Here is a 14,919-nt window from a genome sequence, read left to right as displayed (position 1 = left end):
TGGAACGTGCTTCAGATTCTGTGTCTCCCTCTCTCTCTGCTCCTCTCCAACTCATGCTGTCTGTCTGTCTGTCTCTCTCTCTCTCTCTCTCAAAAAAAATAAATAAACATTAAAAAAAAAAAAGAATTAGGTACAAGGGCACCTGGGTGGCTCGATTGGTTAGGCGTCCGACTCTTGGTTTCAGCTCAGGTCATTATCTCACAGTTTCATGAATTTGAGCCCCAAGTTGGGCTCTGCACTGGCAGCTCAGAACCTGCTTGGGAGTCTCTCTCTTCCTCTCTCTCCCCCTCCCAAACTTACACTTTCTCTGTCTCTCTCAAAAAATAAATAAACAAACTAAAAAAAATAACGAAAAGCACAAAAATTTACACAGATTAAAAAAGAAAAAAAGAATTGGCTACAGAATTGTACCCCTACCCTACTCTTAGTCTTTTTCTTCTGTACCTACTAAGACACTATATAATTTATTTTTTAACATGTTTGTTGCTTATTGTACCCCTCCGCCACGAGAGTGTAAGCTCTGTAGGGAAATGATCCTTGTTTTGTTCACAGTCACCCCCTGAGTTCCTAGAACGGTGCCTGGTAGGGAGTGGTGCTTTGGCACTAAATTCATTGAATGAATGAATGAATGAATGAATACATTCTGCCTTATTTTAAACCCCTGTTTTCCTACCACAATGAAGGAACTTGAGGGAGGTTGGGTCTTTTTTATATTTATGTTCTCCAGGTTGTGTGGTCCAATGTACAAGGTAGGGATAAATAAAGCTTTTAATAGAATCAGTCTCAAGACAAAGACCCATGCCCAAGAGGTCCAGAGAGGGGGCGGTGGTGAGGGGCTTCGGTGAGGTGAAGGCTGGTGGGCAGGGTGGAAGCCTTGTCTCAGGCCCTCGCTTAGGCACCCCTTATGGATGGCAAGAGAGGAAGAGAGGCGTTCTCAGTGCCACTGTTCCTCCCCAACTCCGCTGAGCCTTGGACATGTACACAAAGTAGGATGGTGCCCATGAACATGACTCAGGACAATAAAAAGAACCTTTGCCAAGAGGAGACAACCTTAAGAAGAACTTCACACTGACTTCTCTCTTTTGTCTGAATTAGAAGTTCCCAACCTGGAATCGTATGCAAGATTTGGTGAGACCTCTTTCTTTGGGTCTCAAAGGCCTGTATGGCCCAGAAAACATTAAGAACCGCTAGCCTGGAGAATCCCGACGGGAGTTCCAGAATTCTCCCACTCCCTCCTGCCACTGCCGCTACTCCCACCAGCCTGCTCAGAGAATGGAGTAGAGCCTGCTGTGAACACTCACTGACCACCACCATGGGTCTGTGAACGCGCTCAGGCAGAAGTCAGGAGACAGGAGAGGCCTGTACTCAGCCTCATTCCCCTTGGCTCTGCCCTTACCAGGAGTTTCCAGGCTCGAGGATAAATTTGAGTTTATTTGGGGAAAAAAATGTTTAAAGCACAAGAGGCAGAGAGAAGAAGCCAGCATACATCAGGGGCCTGCTGCCAGAGGAGTCTCTGTTCCTTTCCCTTACGGTTCCTCCGAAGTGCCAGCCCCATGAACTCAGTCAGCTCCACAGCCCCACACTAAGAACCCACATGTTGGTCGAATCACAGCAGCTAAATCAACAACAGTCACGCAGATGAGAATACTGGGGGTCCTTCCTCGAGCCTGGCACAAACAAGCCCCCAGCTTTATTGTCTGGCAGAGCTTCAGACCTTCATGAGCCCCAGGCTCCTAGGCCCAGACCCCCTTAGCTCCATCAGAGACGAGAGGAGAAGCCGGCCACCGCGATGTTTTCGCCGGTGATGTAGCTGGCGTCTGGAGAGCACAGGAAGGACACAAGTCCTGCGCAGTCCTCAGGCTGCCCAATCCTGGACAGAAGGAGGACAGAACACATGTCAATGATCTCAGACTCTGGTTTTGCTGTTCTGGTGGGAGTGGACTCCAAGAGGGGACAGGGTGGACCTGGCAGGGCTACTTGCATCCTCCAGGGCTCTGCAGAAACCAGACTTCAGCTAAAGGAATGACCAGTGCCCAGGGAGGGGTCAGCTAGTGAGATAGACCAGCCCCTCTTCCCCAACTGTATCCAGATTACCGAGGTCCCAAACCCAACTTGCCTCTGAACTTTGTGATCTTCCTTGAAGTTGTTCCAGAAAACCTCATTCTTGTATGCCTGGGCAAAGAGAAAACATGAAAGAGTCAGTGCTAGCTAAAACAAGGAGATGAGCAGGGACCAAGGTGATCCCATAGCAGATTTGCCTTTCTCAGGGGAGAGGGACTGAGTCATGGCTGAATTCAGAGGACAGCAAGGACCTCAGCTGTTAAGGATGCTGATCTGAAGCTCCAGTCACTCCTTCATCACTTAGTCATTGGGGAGGTTTCGCCAAGCCAGGCTGAGAAATGGAGGACATGCCCCAGTCCTCACCACTTTGCTGAAGTCAGTCTTGATTATTCCTGGAACCAGGCAGTTCACCCGGATGCCCTTGGGGGCCAGCTCCAATGACAGTGTCCTGGTGAGGCCCAGCAGGGCCGTCTTACTGATGTTGTAGGGACCCAGCTCCTGAGAAGGGAATCAAGACAGTGATTAGGATATTGGGAAGCAGGGGCACCTGGGCGGCTCAGTCGGTTAAGTGTCCGACTCTTGGCTTCGGCTCAGGTCATGATCTCATGGTTCATGGGTTTGAGCCCCACATCAGGGCCTGTGCTGACAGTGCAGAACCTGCTTGGGATTCTCTCTCTCTTCCCTCCCACACTGTCTCTCTCAAAATGAATAAATAAACTTTAAAAAAAAATTTTTTTTTTTAAGGATATAGGGAAGCAGAGGAACACATCAGTTGGATTTCTCTCCTACAGATGATCCCACCCTGGCCCAAGCACAGAACTCAGACACACTCTCCCCAGCCTGGTCTGAGAACAGAAGTTGGATCTGAGGGACCCAGCAGCCACATGGGCATCAGCTCAGCCTAGGGCAGCAGGAGTAAAGTGTGGGTCTATCCCAAACGTTGTCCCTGTGGTGTTGTGGGGACCCCTTCCCCTAATCCTACCAGGAGCACATAAGCAACAACTCACCACATGTGGTACATATGCTGAAACGGAGGAGACCAGGATGACCGCCCCCCTCCTGAGAGACAGACAGACACAGGGGAGACAGGAAACCAATAACTTACCACGGACTTAGGTGCCACTATTATTTTTAAAAGATAAAAAATTATAATTATAACATTTAAATGATTATAGTCATTGAATAATGCGGTCCTCACAACAGCCATACAGTTCCTGTTATTATCCCCATTTCCCAGCTGAGCAAACAGGCTCAGCAGGGCTTAGCAACAGAGCCAATAAGTGGCAGAGCTGGGACTCCAACCCTATCTCTCTCTGACCCAATGTCTCTACTTTGAACCATTACACTCTTCTGCCTATCCCTGGGGTAGTGAAGAACAGACAGCCAGGTGCTTGGGAAAGGGGGCAGAGTGGCCTTGGTGACAGTGAATGCCTATCAATGGGCGGCCTCTGACAAGTAGATGGGGCGAGAAGAGACAAGAAATGAGTCAGGAGTTTTTCCTTCTATCCAAGACAGTCCCCAGGCCAGTTCCTGAAGGGTATGTCTGCATGGAGGACATACTGGAGGAGTAGCTACATGCTGAGGGAGGTGGTGGCCCAAGTCCCTAACCTCAGACCCCTGAGACTATGTGTGGAGTGCAGTCAGATATGCAAGACCTAGAACAGGTCCTGCCTAGAACAGCAGGCTCCCTGGAGGCTGAGAAGCAGGGAGTGAGGAGGGGCATGGGATGGACCTCTCCCTGCCGGGAGCAAAGGGGCAGACCCTGTCCCAGACTGTAAGCTGGTGAAAAGGCATTGTCCAGCTGCGAGAGAATCAGAGTAGGTGAGGGTGAAAATGACCTGCCCAAGGCTAAGGAGCTAAAAGCACAGCCCTTTCCCAAACTTGGTGATGTCAAGGCCAACGAGAGCATGCCTGAGCCCCTGGACATCACCCTCATCATACGGCCACTAGAATTAGAAGCCATAGCTGTACAAAAGGTGAGGCAGAACAGAGGGAGGGGGATGTGGAGGCCTCAGGGACACCTCTTTTGTCCTCCCCTCCCAGCTATGGCCCCATGTTCTCTAGACTCAATTCATGCCCTGGCTCCCCACCAGTCCCCACCCCCACCCTGCAACCTACCCCCTCTTCTCCATGTGGGGCAGCAGCTGGCTCAGCATCAGGGCCGGGGCCTTCACATTCACTTCCAGGATCTGAAGTCAGAGCAGAGGCATGGTGGAGGGCAGAGACACATAGTCAGCCCTCAGCCCAGGACCTGTTCTCATAAGACACATGGGGTCCTAGAATTTGTGCGGTAAACCCAGATATGTGCAGATCTGAGATCAGTTCCCCTTCTGATCAGGACAAGAGGTGCTTCCCACTTGCTAATGGTTTAACAGGCAGGCAGGCTAAGTGACAGGCCTGTGAACAGAGCCCTGAAAATGTGAATTGTTCAGGATTGGGGTGAAGGAAGGCAATGTTCAGGCCTTTTAAAGAAACTGGACTATGTTCTGGTTGTGCAGACAGAAGCTATAAGCAGAGGCCACTGGAAAAAGACTGAAAGTAGAACAGATGGAGGGAATGTAGGTGCTGGGAGCAAAGGAGATTTCTGGAAGAGTTGTCTTTGTCTGTGTTTTTACTTGTTTATGTCCTTGTCTTGTCCCAATAGAATTAAAGGCGTACTCACAATGCAACAGCATAAAACAAATCAAATAGGTATTATGTGTGAAGAAATGGAGAACAGTAAAAAATAAGTGTAGAAAAATAAGAAAAAGCAAGAGTAAGGTTGGTGCCCACAGTTCACAGCATGTGGTAAGGACTGAACATTAGTCTATTATTCGTTCACAAAAATGCAAGCTGTGAGGGCCTACATGCATGCCAGTTTATTGCAAACTTGGCTCCAAGCTTTCCTACGGCCACCAAAAAGAGGGAGACACAACAGAGAATTGCCATTCTGGGAGGTGGGTGCCCACGCTGGGACTGCCTGCAGCTAAAACCTGGATCTGGGCTCAGACTTAAGGGTCCCTGACCCTCTGTCTGGGAACTCTGTCTGGTGGCACTGGGGACAGAGGAAAAGTATGAGAGGAGCCGACAGGGAAAGATGCAGAAACTGGGCTGGGGGCTAGGCCAGAGTACCAGTTGGGACTAACATGGGAGCAGGATCCCTCCTGTGGGGCACCACCTCGAGTGAGGTCAGTGCATCTATGTCTCTAGGGAGTGAGGCTGCACATCTGCAATGCCTTCCCACGTTTTCATCCCACACCCAACCACCCCACTGGATGTGGGCAGGGGAAATGCTTCAATGGAGAGCTGCTGAGGCCAGTGTGATGACAAGTTGCCAGTGTTGGGGATGACCCCCAAGACTGTAAGAAGTGGCTCAGATGTCTAAAGGGGGGACCAGCATGAGATCCCCAATAAGAAGGAATTGAGGGTTAGACTAAGGGTATTCCTGGTCATTCTCTGTTCGAAACAGACCCCTGCCACCCCACCGATGTCTGCCCTAAGCTCCATGTATGTCGGGCTGGGTGATGGGCTCAGACAAGGCCACTCCTAGACTTGGCAACCAAACATGAGCCAAGGAAAAGTTACAGCCCCTCCCGGGCTGAAGAGGACTGCCCTCTTAGAAAATCGGGTAGAGTATCTCTGAGTGCCACGAAGTCCTGAGTATAGACTGTGGGCCTGAGAAGAATGGGTGCTGGAGAGTCCTCAGGCAGGAGAAGGGTGGAGGAGAGGCGGTGGAATGGGAGATGAGAGATTTCCCAACCAGCTGGAGAAAACGGGGGTCTGCCTGGGGAGGCGCTCAAACCGGCCCAGGGATAAGGTGAACAAGAAGGAACTCCCAGGACACCTGCTGAAAACCGCATGCAGATAGAGCAGCAGGTCAATGTCACACTCGTTTTGTAACCATTTCACCTCTGAGGTGGTGGCCGATGTGACTGGAGATGACTCCTGCCCAGTGGGGCAGACGGCTTGTGGACTAGCAAGACCTTGGAAAACAGGTAGCGGCAGAGAAAGTAAGGCTGGGCCGTGGGCAAGTGCGCTCGGCTTCAGGAGAGAAGATTTGAAACGGGTTCTGAGAAAAAGAGAGTCATGATCCCATGACCTAAGACACTATAAGGAAGTATGACTCAGGGGGGTTAGGAGATGGTCAGCCATGCAGTCCCAGCCACCTAATCACAAATGGTCGTTCGGCAGCATCAGGAATCTGAGGAGCCTGGGGAGGCTGCTAGCAGCGGCTGCAGGGAGCTCAGATTTCAGGCCATCTCTGAGGACGGAGGAAAGGGCAAGCCGCCAAGGGCAGATGCACAGGAGAGGTGGCTCGAGAACGATGTCTACAGAGCGCGGATTGCTGGATAAGGCAGAAGGGAATGCTCTGGCCAGTGCTTGGTAGGGAGGGGGGTGGTAACACGGTGATTTCATTGCAGTCCGTCTTGTCTGACAGACTCAGGAACCAAAGACAGGAGTGAATGGAACAGAAGTCATAGGATAACAAGGCCCAAAATGGACCTCAAGACATTTTGCAAGGCCTCTTCTGGACCCTGTGGCTCAGGTGGCAGGATCATTAGGTGGACGAGGTGGGTTGGAATGTCTGAGCTCATAGGAAGCCAGTGGCCAGGCCCAGGCCTGACAGGTGTAGCAGGTTCATCTGAGGGACAGTAAGGAAGCCTCATCTAGGAAGGGTGAAGAAAGAATCTCAGCGGCAGGTACAGGTCACCAAAAAGGAGCAAAATCACCAAAAAAAAAAAAAAGGAAAATATATCTGCTGTTGACAAAGAGCAGAGACCTTACTATTCTTGACTCTTACCAAAAGCAGAGACCTACCCCCACAGCTGTAAAGCTAGAGCCTGGAACCGTGCCTGGCACATAGCAAACCCTCAGTAAATATTTGCTAAATGAATAAATGCAAAAAGGATGGGAAGAGAAAAGATGGCAGAAAGAATGTAGGAAGCCACTTTAAAAACACACAAATTGGAAAGGAGCACCGCAGCACACTCCAGGGGACAAGTGGTCAGTGCCTGTTTTTACAGTAACTTTGGGAGGGGGGGCTCAACCGGGGAGCGCTTCAGACCCTCTGCCAGCTCCCCCCAGCGGCCTCTCACCTTGTCCCACACCTGCTCACTGGCCCCCAGGGTGCTTCCCACCAGCGGGTTGACACCTGCACTGCACACCAGGAAGTCGAGACCCCCACAGTGCTCCACAACCTGGGGGAAAGAGTGACATGAAGGGCATAAGTGTGGAGCTGGCCCGAGGAGGCCTCACCCGCCCGGCACTGCTGCCAGGTGCACAGGGCATTGAGACAACACTTGCTAATTAGATACTGTCTCAACCAGGAATGGTCACAAAGCCAGTGTGAGAACCAAACACTGGTGAAGGCAATGCCCTAGGTAGGCCCAAGGACGGGCTCTGCAGAGCTGAGGGCCTCAGGAGAGGAAGGTCTGTCTTCTCCAGGAATCCGTCTATATACCCGGGATGGGGAATCCCTTTAGATTCCTCCTCAACCACAGTTCTCCAGGTGGGGGTGGGGGTGAGGGTCCTTTCACGAACGAGTCACTTTCCAGAAAGCCAGCGTGAACAATGAGGTCTACCCGCTTAGACCATGAACAATCCTGGTTTCAAGACTGTTGCAGGGCCTCCCAACCCCGATCCGGGTGTCTGCCCCACCCAGGGCTGAGCAAAGTGGGAAAGGCTCTGTGCACTCTCCTCCCTATGTCCTTCCACCCCTGTGGCCCCTCACCGTGGCCACCAGTCGCTCCCGGTCCTCGGCCTTCCCCACGTGGCACACGGTGCCCACCACACTCAGCCCCTCCCCCTGCAGCGCCGCCACTGCCCGGTCTACGTTCTGCTGCTTCCGGCTGCTGACCACCACATGGGCCCCGTCCCGGGCCAGGCGCCTGGCAATGGCAAAGCCGATCCTGTGGCAGAAATGGAGGGAACAAGACAGCCTCAGCCTCTTGCCACCGTGGTCCCTCGACCCACAGAAACCAATAAGGCTGTGTCCTAATCTACAACCCTGAGGTCTCTCTGTGGAAGCGAAAATCCTTGTGAGGGGTCAAGACCCATAGGGCAGTCAGGGCACTTACCCATCAGTGGACCCCGTGACCACGGCCACCCGATTGGCCAGGATGCCCTTTTGGCCTATCCCCCTGCTGATCATGCACACAGAGAGTCCAGCACAGGAACGGAACAAGCCTCTGTGGATGCAGGCCACTGTTGGGAGCATGGAGGCCAGTTCCTGTCTCTGCTTCCTGATGAACTTGGCCCTGGAGGAGAGAATCAACTTCAACTATCACTGATGCCATTAGTGAGCGTGATGGCAATCTACCTCCAGCTCCTTCAGACAGACAAGGCCAGCAGCAGAGAGCCAGAGAGAGTCGAGCTAGTCAGGGTGAATTTCAAACACGTGAGCCTCAGGTCAGGCAAACTCTGTGAAAATTCTCTATTTATAAAACAGGCAAATTAGAGTGTGAGACCCACCATTCAGCAGACAGGGTTATCTTCCCATTCATTCCACGACCAAGCACTGAGCACTTGCAACATGCCAGAGAAAGTAGACCAAGGTTCTGAGCGCCTGCATAACGTCCTCACCAGGCTGTGCTGAAGTGAAGCTAATTGCATGTGAGGAGCCTGAGACAGACAAGGCAGCCCCACACCAGGCTGCAGGGTGCAGACCCATGCCCTCAGGACACCCTCAGGAAGGAAAGGGGTAGGCTTTCGCAAGTGTGGGTAGGGGTAGGTCTGCACAAGTGTGAAGGCAGGGTGAGGACCTGGCGTGGGAGACTCACATATGCAGACACTGTCTATGAACTGGAAATACAGGAGAGATGCTTGTGTAGGGGATCCTCTTTCGCCAAGACCCCAAATTTCCCAGCTCCACATCAATGTGAGCCCAGAGGCTCCTGCCTCCCCCCAGTGTGAGATTCCCATTTGCCTGCCCAGGAGCCTTGTGGGGTCCCGAATCTAGGAGTGTGATCTGTTTCCTGCGGAGGCGGGAGGGAAGGAATGGTTAGAGAAAAGGGTCACTGAGGATACACAGCGACTCGGGATGTACTTTTCATGTAAGATAGTGCCAGGAAGCTGAAGAGATGCAGTTTCTGGCAGCTTGGACTGCAGGGGCCATCAGACACGCACTTTCAGGAGATTCTGGTGTGGGCTGACCGTCTGCAGACCCTCATCTGTTCCAGACCTGCCTTGGCCACTCTAACACCAAGGGACTCCTTGTTACTAAGCAACCCCTGCCATACCTACTGCATCTCCCTTGTTTCTTAGCAACCAACCTTTACATAACCCAGTTCCCTCCAGTTAGGGGTCCTTATCTATAATAACAAATGAATGGGTGCTGCTCAGGAATTAGGGAGAAATTTCAGATTAAATATCAGTCTGTATCAGTGCCATAATGAAGGTAACCAAATGCTCTGCTTTAAGAGAGACAGCCTTGGTTTCAAATTTATGTCTCTTCCGATACCGTATTTCCAAAGACACCCTTTGCAGGTCCTTGACCTCCTCTCCTTTTTGTCCTGGCTGCTGTCATTCTCTTCTCTCTCACATGCTCTCTTTTCTGCAAGGTCATACCTATAGCCTTTCCATTCCAGAGGATGAGGGGTTTCAGCTTCTGATTATTCTACTTTTCCTAAACAGGACACCAGATTCTAAACACTGTTATGACCCCTGGGGGCCTTCTCTACCCCCAGCTGTGAGCACAGATTAACCCCACCAAGTGTCAAGGGAATTGGTCTCCTTGGCTGGGAGGGCAGCAGGAAAAAGAGGGACTCGAATTTTGTCAGGACAGGCCGCCCCCTGCTGGAAGACCAGAGTTATGGCACATCTGAGATGCTGTTCCCATACCAGCAAGTCCGTGGCTGTCCCCTCTGTTCTACAACAGTCCTTACCAAGCCCTGCTCCTTTATAAACTTGCCACGAGATGGTTTGCAGGAAAGCTTCCCTGCTTGTAGGGAAAAGCAGCTGTGGCCTATTGCAGGTAGAGCATGGAGAAACTGATCAGGCCCCATCTGTCTGTCTTGGTTCCCCTTCCCATTCCAGGTCCTTCTTTCCCTGAGACTGAGCAGCTTCCAAGGGTCCAGGCTCCCACTCACTCTGCCCTCATCCCCACTTCTGCTTTCCTCTGGAGCAGTCAGTTGGGCCAGCTAGGCCAGAGTCAACCACAGGTCCTGGGAGCTTAGAGTGGTCTCTGAGCCTGGCACTGCCCACTCTGATGCCCCTTACCATGCTGATCAGTTCAGTTGCCCAGAAGTGGAGGTGGGGAAGCCAAGTGGACACACCCTCAACTTAGTCCCATCTTGGAGATGGATGGCCCTCACCAAAGAGAAAAGGAAAGGGAAAAGCAAAGAAAAGATTAGGGGAGAGCTAGTAGTTAGAAACACTGACAATCAGGGAAGAAAGAGATGAGGGAGATTTCAACAGAAGGTGCATGATTTGGGCAAGTCTGTTCCCCACTCTGGCTCCATCTGCACCTGGGTAAGATGAGGTGCTGAGTTGGGTGGCCCTAAGGGCTCTGATAGCCCCCAAGAGCTTTATTATGAGAATCAAAGAAGAAATAAAGACAGCTGCAGACAGAGCCAGGGAGAAGGAAGCATCAGCACAAAAAATAAAAAAAGGGTGAAGGTGGGCAGTAGTGGTGACAGGGACCCCAGCCCAGCCAGCCTTACATTGGGCCACATTGTCCCTGCTCTGGTCTTACCTGGCGATGCTCTCGTCGTCGTTCCTGAGTGCAGGTCAGGAGCCCTTCTGCTGTGGAGCCTGCAGCTGACTGAGTGTGAAGATGTGAGGAAACAAGAGGCTGAGTTTCAGGCACTGTTACTCCATCTGAAAAACTCAAGGGTTCTTGGAATCTACCTTCCTAGAATTATGAAAGGCGGTGATGAGAAAAGTCCTCCCCCACAGCTGGCGAGGAAGCTCCTCGGGGGTGGCTTGGGGGAAAATGCAGGACTTGAATGCCCCTCACGCCATTCACCAGGAAGCCAGTCCTATCAGTCCACCTGTCCCCAGACACTCACACAATAGAAGCAGACAGACCCCAACCTGTGGGGCCTACAGGCTTAGCTGGCTGGGGAGGCAGCACTGGGTACAAAGCCACGAAGATATTTCTACAAGCACAGAGAAGAGACTGCAGGCCTCAGCCCCAAAGCCAGATCAGGGGATCAGGCCCCAGGCACTATACAGGACAGATGGCTGTAGAGTTCTAGATGTAATTTTGTATTCAGGTGTCCACCCACCACCCCAGGCTGTCACCTAGGCCCAAATATTTGAATGAGCACCTACTTCCTGCCAGGCACTGCATTAAGTACTGTGAACACCAAAATAATGAAGGAACAGTCCACCTTGAGAAGCTTACAGTCTAATGGAGAAGTTAAACAAATGTAGTGCAGAGTGCTACATGCTAAAATAGAAGTAGGTTGGGAATGCAAACTGGTGTAGCCACTCTGGAAAACAGTATGGAGTTTCCTCAAAAAGTTAAAAATAGAACTACCCTATAACCCAGTAATTGCACTACTAGGTATTTATCCAAGGGATACAGGTGTGCTGTTTTTTGTTTTTTTTTTCCAACATTTATTTATTTTTGGGACAGAGAGAGACAGAGCATGAACGGGGGAGGGGCAGAGAGAGAGGGAGACACAGAATCGGAAACAGGTGTGCTGTTTTAAAGGGGCACATGCACCCCCATGTTTATAGCAGCACTATCAACAATAGTCAAAGTTTGGAAAGAGCCCAACTGTCCATCGACAGATGAATGGATAAAGAAGATGTGGTATATATATACAATGGAGTATTACCCAGCAATCAAAAAGAATGAAATCTTGCCATTTGCAACTACGTGGCTGGAACTAGAGGGTATTATGCTAAGCAAAATTCGTCAGAAAAAGACAAATATCATACGACTTCACTCACGTGAGGAATTTAAGAAACAAAATAGATGAATATAAGGGAAGGGAAGCAAAAATAATATAAAAACAAGGAGGGGACAAAACATAAGAGACTTTTTTTTTTTTAATGTTTATTTATTTTTGAGAGACAGAGAGAGACAGCATGAGCAGGGGAGGGGTAGAGAGAGAGGGAGACATAGAACATGAAGCAGGCTCCAGGCTCTGAGCTGTCAGCACAGAGCCCAACACGGGGCTTAAACTCACGAGCCGTAAGATCATGACCTGAGCCGAAGACGGATGCTTACCCAACTGAGCCACCCAGGCACTCCAAGACACTCTTAAATACAGAGAACAAACTGAGGGTTGCTGGAGGGGTTGTGGGTAGGGGGGATGGGCTAAATGGGCAAGGGGCATTAAGGAGGGCACTTGCTGGGATGGGCACTGGGTGTTATACATAGGGAATGAATCACTGGAATCTACTCCTGAAATCATTATTGCACTATATGCTAACTAACTTGGATGTAATTTAAAAAAATAAACACAGGGGCCTCTGGCTGGCTCAGTCGGTTAAGCACCCGACTTTAGCTCAGGTCATGATCTCATGGTTTGTGGGTTTGAGCCCCACGTTGGGCTCTGTGCTGACAGCTCAGAGCCTGGAGCCTGCTTCGGATTCTGTAACTCCCTCTCTTTGCCCCTCCCCTGCTCACACTCTGTCTCTCTCTGTCTCTCAAAAAGTAAAAAATAAAACATTAAAAATTTTAAAAATAGACACATCGTAACATTAAATGTAGAAGCAACTATGAGATTCCAGCTGTTTTCTATTAAACCAGACATCAAAGATATTTTTTCGATGTACAACAATGCCACTCTTCTCATTAATTTTTCTTATTTTATTTTCATATTTTCATATTTTAGAAAATATAGCCATTTTTCATTTAAAATAATGTTTATGCAGGAATGTTAACTGATACAGCCACCATGGAAAACAGCATGGAAGTTCCTCAAGAAATTAAAAATAGAAGTACCACATGATCCAGCACTCCCACATCTGGATAAATATCCAAAGGAAATAAAACCATTATCTTGAAGAGATGCCTATACTTCTGTGTTCATCGCAGTATATGATCACTATAGTCAAGGGATGGAAACAACCTAAGTGTCTATCTGTGGATGAATGGGGCAATACACATGATATTTCAGCCTTAAAAATGAAGGAAATATTGTCATTTGCAACAACATGAAATGAAATAAGCCAGACAGAAAGACAAATGCTAAATGGTAGCACTTATATGTGGAACCTAAAAAAAAAGCCAAACTCAAAGAAACAGAGAGTAAAAAAGTGGTTTCCAGCGGCTGGGATGGGGGAAATAGAGAGAAGTTGCTAAAAAGGTATCGCTTTCAGTTATAAGATGAGTAAGTTTTGAGGATCTAAGATACAACATGATGACTATAGCTGATAACACTGTATTGTATAATTGAAATCTACTAAAAGAGTAGAACCTAAATATTCTCACACACAAAAAAAGAAAACTATGTGAAGTGATAGGTGTGTTAATTAACTCGATGGGACAAGCCCTCTCATAATGTATACATAACTCTCATAGTGTATACATGTATCAAATCACCATGCTGCACACCTTAAATATCGTACAATTTTATTTGTCAATTATACCTCAGTAAAGCTGGAAAATGTTATTTATGTGACCATACAATGGGTTTATTATTATTATTATTATTTTAATGTGTATTTATTTTTGAGAGAGACAGAGACAGAGTGTGAGGAGGGGAGGGGCAGAGAGAAAGGCAGACAGAATCCGGAGCAGCCTCCAGGCTCTGAGCAAGCTGTCAGCACAGAGCCTGACACAGGGCTTGAACTCACAAACTGCGAGATCATGACCTGAGCCAAAGTCGGACGCTTAACCAACTGAGCCACCCAGGTGCCCCTTGGTTTATTGTTTTTATTTTATTTTTTTTTTTTAATTTTTTTTTTCAACGTTTATTTATTTTTGGGACAGAGAGAGACAGAGCATGAATGGGGGAGGGGCAGAGAGAGAGAGGGAGACACAGAATCGGAAACAGGCTCCAGGCTCTGAGCCATCAGCCCAGAGCCCGACGCGGGGCTCGAACTCACGGACCGCGAGATCGTGACCTGGGTGAAGTCGGACGCTTAACCGACTGCGCCACCCAGGCGCCCCGGTTTATTGTTTTTAATAAATAATACATATTTTTAAATTTCTTAGTTTTAATTTCTATTATAGTAAATGTTGACAGATATAACTCACATAAACAAAAGCTCTTCAGAGTCCTCAATAATTTTTAAGACCATAGGGGATCTGGGGTGCCTGGCTGACTCAGTCGGTTGAGCTTCTCACTTGATTTCAGCTCAGGTCATGACCTCCAGATCATGGGATCAAACCTCATGTTGGGCTCAATGCTGACCTTGGAGCTTGCTTAAGATTCTCTCTCTCTCTGTCTCTCTCTCTCCCTCTGCCCCCCTCCCCTGCTCTCACCCTTTCTCAAATAAATACATACATACATACATACATACATACATACATACATACATACATAAATAAAACTTAAAAAAAAAAAGAAAAAGAAAAGAACATGTAGGGACCCTGAGACAGAAAAGTTTGAGAATGCTGCTTACCCTAGTTTATATAACTATTCCCCTATTGATGGGCATTTTGTTTATTCCCTTATTTTCCTACAAGCAATTCTGTAATAAGCATCTTTGTACATATCTCTTTGTATACAATACAAGAAAATCTTTTTAATCAAGAAAAGCATTCTAAATCAAAGTAATTAGTGGTTATCATAGGTCTTTCTGATTCGTGGGTAAGAGTGAAAGGCCAGGGTAACAGTGCCCTTTGGATGGTGGATGTGGATAAATCAGGAACTCCCTGGGATTGTCACCATCAATAGAAAGCATGGTCAGAAAGGCTATGCTGGACCCACTCCGACAAGGCTTGCAGAATCAGACGCAGTGATGTTGGCAAAGGGA

The 14,919-nt window shown here is 49.0% G+C and overlaps 1 protein-coding gene and 1 long non-coding RNA gene across 10 annotated transcripts in view; one reads left to right on the top strand and one right to left on the bottom strand.

Annotated features, from left to right (window-relative positions):
• LOC121031543 (uncharacterized) overlaps nt 1–14,919 on the top strand; it is a 222,481-nt gene that overhangs the window by 185,260 nt on the left and 22,302 nt on the right. The window lies entirely within an intron of this gene.
• On the bottom strand, nt 1,412–11,277 carry DHRS2 (dehydrogenase/reductase 2). 2 transcript variants are annotated; one of them, XM_040476732.1, is made up of 9 exons: nt 10,733–11,277; nt 8,118–8,297; nt 7,772–7,949; nt 7,137–7,238; nt 4,180–4,250; nt 3,069–3,120; nt 2,425–2,559; nt 2,117–2,172; nt 1,412–1,870 (listed from the first exon to the last, which is right to left on the bottom strand). In XM_040476732.1, exons 2-9 carry the CDS (start codon nt 8,255–8,257, stop codon nt 1,759–1,761), a joined length of 846 nt encoding a protein of 281 aa, XP_040332666.1. In that variant the 5' UTR covers nt 8,258–8,297; nt 10,733–11,277; the 3' UTR covers nt 1,412–1,758. The 2 variants fall into 2 exon arrangements, with proteins under 2 accessions (XP_040332666.1, XP_040332667.1); XM_040476733.1 differs by lacking the exons at nt 3,069–3,120; nt 4,180–4,250 and having other exon boundaries at nt 10,733–11,275.

Source organism: Herpailurus yagouaroundi, unplaced genomic scaffold (assembly GCF_014898765.1).
Source record: "Herpailurus yagouaroundi ecotype Mexico unplaced genomic scaffold, PumYag 141, whole genome shotgun sequence".
NCBI lineage: Eukaryota > Metazoa > Chordata > Mammalia > Carnivora > Felidae > Herpailurus > Herpailurus yagouaroundi.
The sequence above is the reverse complement of the archived record's forward strand: the minus strand, read 5'-3'. Positions and strand labels throughout refer to the sequence as shown.

Bases quoted from the DNA above. Each gene is read 5' to 3' on its own strand.
- DHRS2 (XM_040476732.1), bottom strand. From the start codon at position 8,257: ATGCTCCCAACAGTGGCCTGCATCCACAGAGGCTTGTTCCGTTCCTGT. The intron at 3,121-4,179 runs GTAGGTTGCAGG...TCTGTCTCTCAG, and splicing joins CCCCACATGGAGAAGAGGGG to GAGGGGGGCGGTCATCCTGG. The intron at 2,560-3,068 runs GTGAGTTGTTGC...TTCCCTTCTCAG, and splicing joins CAGCATATGTACCACATGTG to GAGCTGGGTCCCTACAACAT.